The following is an 11,119-nucleotide window of genomic DNA, read 5'->3' as shown; positions in this document are numbered from 1 at the left end:
CCTTACTTGAGTAAGAGTAGAGATGCCTTACTAGAAATATTACTCTGTTACAGTGTACAAGTCAACTATTGAAAACCACTTAATTAGAAGTACAACATTTTATTTTTAAAAGTATTTAAAAAATCCACAGCATGTGTGTACTGTAAGTATCAGGAAATGTACTTAAAGTATTACAAGTAAAAGTGAGTGTTCTACTATATAAGAGTATTACTCATGCATTAATTTAAAAGCAGGGTTTGTAGCTGGAAATTAATGTTGGTTCTAAGTATTTAATTATTTTATTCATATATTGGTTGTCTGCTTGGTAAAATTTAAACTGATTGTAAGGAAAAGCAACTGATTCTGAGTTGTTTGGCAGTTGTTGAGCAGAAGTTGGAACCATGAATTTCTGCATTTAAAATGAAAATAGTCAGAAGAAAATACATTTTGACAGTCAAGTTATCAATTATTCGACAAAGGTATAATCTGTGCGTGCAGGCCTGCATAGTGTTGGGTAGTATGCAATATTTGAATAACTTCATATGTTTCATCTGGAAAAAGTCCTAATTGCTAAAGTAACTAATAACTCGAGTTATCAGATAAATGTAGTGGAGTAAAAAGTAGAATATGTCACACTGAATTGTAGTGGAGTAAAGTAGAAAGATTAAGTAGAATAAAAAAAGAAAATACTCAAGTAAAGTACAAGTGCCTCAAACTTGTACTACAGTAGGCTACTGTAGTAAATGTAGTTATTACATGAGACTACTGGAGTTAGGTGAAATAATCGACACCAGACTCGAGTCCGTATGGTGATCAAGTCATGTGTTCATTATTGAGCTTTGAAGATGCTGGTAAGTGGATTGTGTTACCTTTGAACAGAACCAGGATAACTGTTTCCCCCTGCTTGCAGTCTAAATGCTAACTGCGCTAAGCTAAGTGGCTGCTGGCTATAGCTTTATATTTAGCATATAGAAATGAGAGCGGAGCCAAATTTACTGCAGGTTACCAATAATGTGTAATGGACAAAAACAGGCTGAAATATTTCTGCATCTTGTAGGCCTACCGAAATATTTCATGTTTGATTTGCACATTGATGATGATGTTATAGGCCTACATCGTTATGGCCTACAAATTGATTATATCACTTACCGAACGGTTAACAATCAGCTGATGTTTTTAAAAGTAGCTACTTAAGCCCTAAAATCCTGCTAAAAATGCAATGTTATTTGTCCAATTGCTTTCACTCCACAAATACACTGCATCAGTCTGCTTATAAACGGTCTCAGTCAAGTTTGGTCATGGTGTAAGTGAGGCCATTAGACAAACCGATATGTCAATTTTCACAACCCAAACGAGCCACAATAAATTTAAACAAAACTGCCTCGATCAAAAAGTTGTAATTTTATTACAGATTAATCACTAATCACACACTAAAACACAGTATTTTCATGTAAGAATATTTACAGTTACAGTAGTTTTCTGCAATTTATACAGAGAGTTCACAGTCAAATAACAGTTATTACACTTGTGTATTATTTTCACAACTACTTATTCATACAAAATCACTTTAAATGATTGTTAATTAACCCATACACATTGTCTGCTTCAATTCAGGTTAACTTTGAAATAAAATAATTTCCATGTCAGATACATTCATTTTACAGCTGCAATGTAAAAGAACACACTGTACAGACCAAGTTAAAAAAAATGACATTAACGTTATAGATTGTAGTGGATATAGGTTTCTTAATAAAGTGTAATTGCTAATAAAAACAAATTTTATTTTAACTAATTAAATGTAAAGTGGTTATGAAATCCATTTGAGTGCTTTTTAAAAACATCTTAACTTGATGTCTTTATTTTTTTTTTACATTCGTATGTGTGTATTGCATCTTGTCAACAGAGCACTGCTTTTACCCAAGTAAATCATCCATCCAGCTGCTATTTGTGACAGTTTTCTCTGCTGTTTGCTCAGTGCTGTTGTTGTCGGGGACTAAAAGACTGTCCACAAATGAATTGACATTACTTGGCTGAGACAATTGCATCAGCTGCGGTTCTGATGCAAACATGTCATCAGCAAAAAGATCTGTCTGATTGAAAGGAGCAGTAGTAGATGATGTATCTGAACCAAGGAAATCATTCAGTGAATTAGAAGTGGCTGGGGTGGATGGCAGAAGTGTGAATGCATCAGCACTGCTCGAGATGTCACCAACACCAAAGATGTCATCGGAAAAGGCAGACGGTTGGATTATGGAAGCATCTGCACCTCCTTGGGGCACATCAACAGTAGGTGACTGAGTGAACAGAACGTCATTTGAGCTGAATATGTCAAAGTCAGTAGCCTGTTCCGTTGTCTGACTGCTTTTACCAAAAGGACTTAAGGTCTGATCCTCGCCTTGTTGAACAGGTACTGAGTTTGGGAAAATGAGCTCATCTGTCATGCCAAGCGCCACTTCATTCTCATTTGCTATTGGTTGAGAGTCAAGCAAACTAATAGTATCAGCAGGAGCAGCTTCGGGCAAAGCTGCATCATTCAAAGAAGATGAAAATGTATCACCAGGGGTGTTCACAAAATGCTGAGAGTCAGGCAGACCAAAAAGATTGGAAGAATCTTGAGGAAGTTCGTGGTTGAGATCGAAAAGCCCTCCTTCACCGCACAGGTCTCTTCCTCCTCCATCTGGTGCATCAATTAGTTCATCTGGCTTTATAGCAGGTTCATCAGTGTTTATATGGATGGTCAGTGGGTCACCAAGTGCTGAACTGAAACTATCCCCGAAAATATTATCATTAAATGGAGCATTTAAAACTTCATCTGCACTTTTCTCAGCTTTCAAATGATCATTTAACTTCTCAGACACTTGGCTCACTGATGGCACATTAATGTGAGGATCTTTACATTCAGTCAAAGACAGAACCGTAACCTTGCTGCTTTGCAAATCTGATTCTTGATCAGCAGTTGGATTTGAATCAGTTTGTTGTGGTTGTTCGTCTCTTACATTTTGTGTTTCACTTGTTGAAGGCTTGAGCAGATTGGATGGCTCTTTGCGTAGCCCTTCACCTTTGTTACTATCCAGTGTGCTGGGCTCTGCTGAATGTGGCTTTTCTTGGATGTGCTCCCCTGCCTCTTGTTCCTGAGATATGTCGCCTTCCTTTTGCATCTGTTTTGTGAGGGCCTCCTTTTTCTCCTCTGTCTTTCTGTCATTAGCAGGTGTTTTATCGATTATTTCATCTTGCGGGGAGGATGTTGTAGTATCCTCTGCCTTCTCAGAGGATGACTGAAACAGTCTCCCTAAGAGTCCAACACCAGGTTTGGCTTCTGGCTTCTTGGCATCTTTTGGTTCAACTGTGTTTGTTTTGATACTTCCACCTGATGTGAAGAGCTTTGATAAAGGACTCTTTCCTTTGGACCAAGACCCTAGCTTGGCCTTTGTCTTTTCTGCCTGTTTTGGAGAACCCTTCAGAGAATTTGTTCTGGCAACAGGCTTCTTCTGACTAGCACTGTTTTCTTTATCATTAATTGATTCAGTCTTTTCAAATAGATTTTTATTGATCTCAAGACTGACCTCCTCTCCACTGATATTCTCTGCAGGACCGTGCGGAGTATTTTGATTTTCCGATTGGCACGGGTTGATGGAGTCTCTTGGAATTACATTATCAGATGGCTCTTGGGGTTTCACAACTTCTTGAGTTGAATTTGAAGTTTCAGTGAAACTCTGAATATGAAGGGATTTCTCAGCCTTGTCTACAACTTCATTCAAAACTGATACACCAGTCTGTGGGATATCTTGGCTGTTCTCCACCTTACCATCAGGCTCTTGGTATAATGTCTGGCTTCTTTCTCCTTCGTATTTAAATTCTGGGTTTTCAAGGCACACCTCTTTTTCGCTCTGCTCTTTGCTGATCTCAAAAGACAAATGATCAATGTTATTTTTGTCATTGATATCTTTTATATCATTGGATTTATTCACTTTGCTCTGTTCAGGTTGGTCTGAGAGCTGTGTACTGTGCTCTTCACCATTGGCCTCTGTGGGCAGTTGAGACGACGGGTCGTACTGAGCAACATGTTGCTCAACATTTGGAGCAAACCGTACAGACTTCTTAGCTTTATTTGGAAAGGTATCCAGCCTGTTGGATGTTGCGTTATAGTTTGTTTTTGAGATGGGTGGCACGTTTTTCTGTTGTGTTTTTTGGTTTGTGGCAGTAGAACTCGGAAATTGGAAATGCCCTGCTTTGGTTGGATCACCCTTGGGTTTTGTTTCCTCAGTGGGCAACTTCTCAGGTGAGCCATAATTTGTTGTCTTAGATTTTTCCTTGACACCTGAAATTAAGGAGCTTGACAATGTCTTCACATTATCCTTCATATCTCCACCATGGTTGAGTTTTAATTGGTTGTTGTCACTTTTGCGATGCACTTTCAAGCTTGTGCTATAATTTCGAACATCAGATGTCTTATTTTTCCTGTAAGTTTGATTTGCTGGATTGACCGCAATATGCTTTTTCTCTGGAGGCCAGTCCATTTTTACTTTGCCCTTAACATCAGCTCCACTGGCATATGCCTCTCTTGCAGGGGACTTTGTGACTAACACAAAACCAGTGGATGCTCTGGAGCCATCAGATTTGTTGAAGTTGCTTTTTGTCATTTTGGGAGTGGACAAAGCATCTGGCTCATCTGTCCCTTTATTTTTATGAAGCCAATGGTCTTTATGTTGCTTGTGCCCAAATCCTTCATCATAATTTCCTTTTCTTTTAAAAAGCTGTTGGTAGTGAGATATGCAGTAGAACTCCCCATACAGAGAAGAATAGTTGTTGATGCTGCAATAAAGTAAAACAGTATTTTGTAATATAACAAATATATACAGTATATTATTTCATTTGTCATCTGATTGTTTATTTCTACTACAGGTGCATCTCATATTATTAGAATATCATGAACAAGCTTATTTTCTTTCTGTAATTTAATAAAAAAATTGAAAGTTCTATATATTCTAGTTTTATTAGACATTAAGTGAAATATTTCAGGCCCTTTTTATGTTTATTTTGCAGGATACAGCTTACGGCTAATGAAAATCAAAAATCCAGCATGTCAAAATATTAGAATATTTCATATTGCCAATCAAAAAATCCACTCAATACCTGCATCAATGTGGCATGGCATGGAGACGATCAGTCTGTGGCACTGCTGACTTGTTATGGAAGCCCAGGTTGCTTTGATAGTGGCTTTCAGCTCATCTGTATTGTTGGGTCCGGTGGCTCGCATCTTCCTCTCTACAATACTCCATACATTCTCTATGGGGTTCAAATCAGGCGAGTTGGCTGGCCACTCAAGCTCAGCCAACCAGTTACTAGTGGTTTTGGCACTGTGGGCAGGTGCCAAGTCTTGCTGTAAAAGGAAAATGGTCATCTACGTAAAGCATGTCAACAGCCGGAAGCAAGTGCTCTAATATCTCCATGGAGATGGCTGCATTGACTTTGGACTTAATAACACAGTGGTCCAACAGCAGCAGATGACATGCTACCCCAAATCATCTCTGATCCAAATGAAATGTGGCCTTACATTTGGAAATCAAGGTCTCAGAGTCTGGAGGAAGAGTGAAGAGGCACAGAATCCAAGTTGCTTGAAATCCAGTGTCAAGTTTCCACAGTCAGTGATGATTCCCTTATCATCACTGACTGTGGAAACTTGACACTGGATTCATGTCACCTGCAACACAGCCGTCTACCAGGAGATTTTAGAGCACTTCATGTATCCATCTGCTGACAAGCTTTATGGAGATGACCATTTCACTTTTCCAGCACAACTTGGCACCTGCCCATAGTGCCAAAACCACTTGTAACTGGTTAGCTGACCATTATATTTCTGTGCTGGTTTGGCAAGACAACTTTCCTGACCCAAACCCAATAGAGAATCTATGGAGTATTGTCAAGAGGAAGATGAGAGTCAGCAGACCCAACAATACAAACAAGCTGGAGGCCGCTATCAAAGCAACCTGAGCCCTGTTTCAGGTAGCTGGTTTTACATACTCTGAGTTTAATCCTGCGCTCTGAGTTGGTCAACTCAGAGCGCAGGGTTGACGAGCAACTCTGGGTTTTCGGTTTCAGAACAGTGGGTCAGCGTTGGGTAAATCAATTCTGAGCGTGTTCACTCTGGGTTGATCGCGTGCGTAAAAGCCATCGTCAATGGATCGCTGATAACATGATTCACCATGGAAACAGAAGAAACAAATGCTTGATCCTCCCACTTCTCCACTTCTCAAAAAAGAAAAAAGAAATCTCCGCTCCTCCCACTAGAGTTAGAAATATTAACGAATGAGTTTATGGTATGGAGAAGAATTAACAGGGATATTGTCTCATAACTCTGATCTAATCTCCTCAGCAATTCAGAAAAAAACAGAGCAAACATTTTTTGTCAAGAGAATAATTTTGCTTCCGTATGAGAAGCCATAGTCTATTTTAAAAAGTTACGCATATCAGCAGTAAAGTATAAAGCTGGCGCGGCACAACATTACTGACAGTGTTTTATATTCGCTGTATAATATGTTGGCAAGCTATGGCCTAATACTGTGCAGTAAACGGACACATTAGGTGACAGTTTCCATTGAAGAGCCTGATTGATTTATTACCAGATCCATTTTCCTCAAGTGATCACAGTTTAAATTATTGTATAATTTGTATATTCATATTAGGCTATTTAACGAGGCTCGTCTGTGACTTTAGGATCACACAAGTGAACAATAACGATCGCGTGCAGCCGCAGCGTTACATGAATCCACCTGACATAAATCTGTTCAGTGGCACAGATGTTAAAAAGCATACAATACAAATAGGTTTATTAATCTGAATGTAGAGCATTTCACGATGTGTAAAGTGGCCGCCTATATGAACGGCTGAGAACAAGGCTACTGATCAGATAAATGATCGGTCAAACGTAAAATCATCAGGAAATGATAAAAACATCCCGATGGAGATTTCTATGGAGTGATTTTGCTTCAAACTGTACAGGGACGCGTTGTGACAGTGACTCCTTCTTCAGTCGGAGCTGCAGCGTAAAGTGAAAACAAACTCGGGTAGGTCTAACCACCTCCCGAGCAGGTTAGACCCATGGCGTATGTTGCCGCAGTAACTGACTCTCGGTTGCGCTGAACCTGCTACCTGAAACGGAAAACCCAGAGTTTCCACTAACTCAGAGCGAACAAACTCTGGGTTGCCTCAAAACCAGCTACCTGAAACAGGCCTTTGGGCTTCCTTGACACCTCAGCAGTGCCTCAGCCTGATCGTTTCCATGCCATGCTGCATTAATGCAATAATTCATGCAAAATAAGATCCCAGACAGGGTATTGAGTGGATGAATGCAAATACCTTTAAAAAAGGTTGACATTTCTGTATTATATATAATTTTTTTATTGGAATATGTAATATTCTAATATTTTGAGATACTGGATTTTTGATTTTCATGAGCTGTAAGCTGGAACCCGCAAAGTTAAACAAAAAATGGCTGAAATATATCACGTTATGTCTAATGAATCTAGAATATATGGAACTTTCACTTTTTTAATTAAGTTACAGAAGAAAATTAGCTTTTCCATGATAGTCTAATACAGTGCTTCTCAAATGGTGGGGCGCGCCCCCCTGGGGGGGCGCCGTGAGTTGTCAGGGGGGCGCGGGCTGCCTTGATTTCCAACTGACCAAAAACATTATTATTTTTTTTTTAAGTGCTAGCAAGCGCGATGTGTGCTTGTGTATGGTCATATCCGCGCGAAAGGCTGCGATTTGCAGTAAATAAATGTCCACATGTGTCTCCAAGTGTCTCTGTAGGCTATTTAAAAAGAAATCAAGCAAGTAGACTAATAATAACATCAATTCATTATTGGTTATTGCATCACAGAAGGCCTATTGGCCAATAATAATAAAAAAACACCACCTATGTTTACAGTTTAAAAATGTTTTGAATGAAATGCAAATCTCAGTGAATCATTTGCTCTTGTTTCTCTGTCCTGAGATTCACACAGACTGAGCAGTCTTGTTTAAATGTTACAAATTGAGCTAATAAACTGAACTTTGATTTTTTTTGCTGCAGAAGTTATCTCAGCTAATTTTTGTTATCTAATTTGATAATAAAGTGATTGTATGCAGAATGCTCGTGCCAGAAACTCATACAGTGGTTTTATACAGATAAATAAATAAATATTAGCAGGTTCTCAATAGTATTTCAATTTAGGGGGGCGCAAAAAAAAATGCTGTCCCCTAGGGGGAGCATGACAGAAAATAATTGAGAACCACTGGTCTAATAATATGAGATGCACCTGTATAGATGTTGTGAATGTTTCCATGCATCGGAGGTTTGCAACAATAGTTTTTTTTCATTAATTAAGATATTTCATTATTTCATTATTATAAGGTATTGTATTAATTAGGATGAATATGATTAATTTCATGTTGATTTGAGTCATTTGATCATTTTGTGTAGACAAATCTTACCTGAGCTTCTTCTTACAGTGTTTACAGGAGAAACAGCTGTTGTGCAGGATAAGTTTATTGGCAACCATTTTTTCCATTGGGTAGACAGGTGTGAAACAGGCAGAACACATTTCCTTGGCAGGTGACTGGAACTACGATGATAAAACACATTCCATTTAACGTAACTAAAAGTTTATATCCCATGATTCCCTCTTTGTCATCTTTTTATTTCTCAAAACATTTGTCTGTGTGAAGGTCATAAATTATGTTTATTTTTTCTGTGATTTTTGTTCTTCACAAGACAGAGCTACTTACAACAGCCGTTGCCTTTACATAATATAATATAATCACCAATCTGAGCAATATTGTTTTTGCAAAATTCTTGAAGGAGCACTTCTGAGAAAAGGCAACTTCTGAATTGTTACTTCGGACAAAAAAAAAATATGCATAAGGAGGAGAACATTTAGCCATTTCTGTGACGTGAGCTCCATGATAATTTCAATTGTTTTATTTATATTACATTTTAAAATGTGTGGAACAAAAATAATGAAAACCAGCACAAAAATATAAATCAAATATATATTTTTTTTAACTGTTATTTATTTGACAATTTACACAACAGAACATAACGTTTCAACAGTATGTTTAGCTTTAATAAAAGAACACTTTATCATGAGGTTACAATATAAAATCTTAAACACTTTCATTTAATTAAAAGTCAGCATTTTCATGATCTCATGAGATCAATTTTATGACTAACAAAACCTTTTTCTTGAAAACATAATGTATAAATACACAAATGGAATAACTGCTTTCCTAAGATTAGAAGAGTGGGAAAAACATTGCCTGTCCTGTCCTTTTTAGGGCTTTGCCTTTGGCTGGCTAAATGTTACAAACACCTTCCCTTCCTCCTTAGTGTTGTTCAACACTTTATCTTCAAAAGGGCGAGCAGATCTTCGAATTAATGGGGATGTCATGACTTCATATCTGGCTGGACTCCCAACTACTTCAAACAGTGAAGATGACTTACTGTCAGACTGTTTGGTGACAAATGTTGAAGTCACAGAAGAAACATAAACATTGCCAAAGCCGTCTGTCTCTTCATATGTTTCACTGACAGTCTTTGTGCCAACTATTCCTGCGGGTTGCTCTGGAATAGTCTTCACCTCGAGCACGCTGACATTGCGATGTGCAGGACTGTGACCATTTTTTAAGGACTTCTGTCCTAGATCACTTCTTGCATCATGGCACGTTTGAGATTTACTCTCTGTTTTCGGTTTAAATGTTGACATTGGTGACTTTGGTTGTACGGCAGGCTTTCTGGCAGCTGACTGAATGGAGATGAATGACGGGGAAGATTGGGACGAGGATTGTCTGATAAGTGGCTTATTGTGGACTGGTCTGGGAACTTCTTGTTTAGAAGGACAAGAATCCAAACCTGTCTGCATACTCATGTCAGAGGTTTTTATGATTTGACCGGATTTGGCTTTGCTGGACCCAATACTTATTTTCCTGATGTTGTTGGTAGGTTGAAAGTTTTGCTCGGATTTCAAGGATTCATCAAAAAGTCCTGACAACCCTGCAATGTCGGCCTCAGATTTCAGATTGGAGACTGAGTACAGAGCCTTTTTAATTGACTCTTCAATATCAAGCAATTTGGCTAACGTTTGTTCCTTCAGATTCATTATCTCCTTGCTTGCCTTTTCCAGATCTTCAAATGCAGTCTCAACAGAGGAGATGCTTTCTAGATCATCATCCTGTGTCTCTACTTCAACTTTCTTTTGTTCAGTTTTACTTTGCTTTACATTTCTGCTCTGTGTAACCATCCAAGCAGGGACATTCTCATGTAATGTCTTCAAGGAACTACCATCTGCGCTGCTGGTCTCTTCCTCTATGTTTTCCACTTCACTGAGGATTCCTTTGAGTTCCTCTCGTTTTCTCAGATTGTCAAAGATTTCCATGGCCGTTTTAACATTTCCTGTCATAATCTCCTCCATGTGGACAGACAGCCTTTGCCGTCTTTCGTCATCCGTCTCCTTTACTTTCTTCTGTCTTAAAACAACTTTATCCTCAAGTTTGGGTTGTTTTTTATTCAGACAATGTTGCTGTATATGGCAAGCATCAACTGGACTTTTTGTGTTTGATGTTTGCTGTGTGTCATCAGTGATGTGTTGTTTTGTGGTGGGGCTGGAATGGGATTTGTGTTGATGCACAGTGGTTTTGTAGCTTTCTCTATGATCAGTCACATTGTCATTTATTACTTTTACCTTCTTGGACAACAAAGGGGCTCTTTTGTCCAGAGTTTTATTCTCCTTTCTTTCAAAGTTCTGTAGAGCCGCATGCAAACCTAGGCTCATTTCATGTTTACCATCTCCCGCACAATTCTTTATGCACATTTGTATCTCCTCAGCAGCATTGATTTTCTGGATTACATTTCTCTCCATTTCCACTTCGATGCTGTTTGACATCATTACTTGGTCATCTGGTTTGCCAAATGGTGCGGTTTTCCTAATTTCCCCGGCCTTTGAGTTCATTGGTAGACGCTCAATTGTTTTATCTAAGTCTAGCACTGCTTCATTAACACAGTTTCGGGGGTATATTTCATCTAAAGTTTCTTTACTGATTTTGCCTTGTGTTGTGGTTTCTTGTTGCTTATGTGTTGAATATGTAGAAAATGGTTTGCTTT

General features: G+C 38.5%; 1 protein-coding gene across 1 annotated transcript; it reads right to left on the bottom strand.

Annotated features, from left to right (window-relative positions):
• Positions 1 to 9,287: 9,287 nt before the first annotated feature.
• On the bottom strand, positions 9,288 to 11,044 carry LOC307255017 (xin actin-binding repeat-containing protein 1-like). The gene has a single exon (XM_080033614.1). It carries the CDS (start codon positions 10,965 to 10,967, stop codon positions 9,294 to 9,296), a length of 1,674 nt encoding a protein of 557 aa, XP_079889740.1. The 5' UTR covers positions 10,968 to 11,044; the 3' UTR covers positions 9,288 to 9,293.
• Between the last annotated feature and the right edge of the window lie 75 nt (positions 11,045 to 11,119).

The sequence above is a fragment of the Ammodytes marinus genome (genome assembly GCF_949987685.1).
Source record: "Ammodytes marinus genome assembly, chromosome: 9".
Lineage (NCBI taxonomy): Eukaryota > Metazoa > Chordata > Actinopteri > Uranoscopiformes > Ammodytidae > Ammodytes > Ammodytes marinus.
This window is presented reverse-complemented; position numbering and strand designations above follow the sequence as displayed.

What these genes read in the sequence shown, in the direction of transcription:
- LOC307255017 (XM_080033614.1), bottom strand. Translation starts at nt 10,967, where the DNA reads ATGAACTCAAAGGCCGGGGAAATTAGGAAAACCGCACCATTTGGCAAA.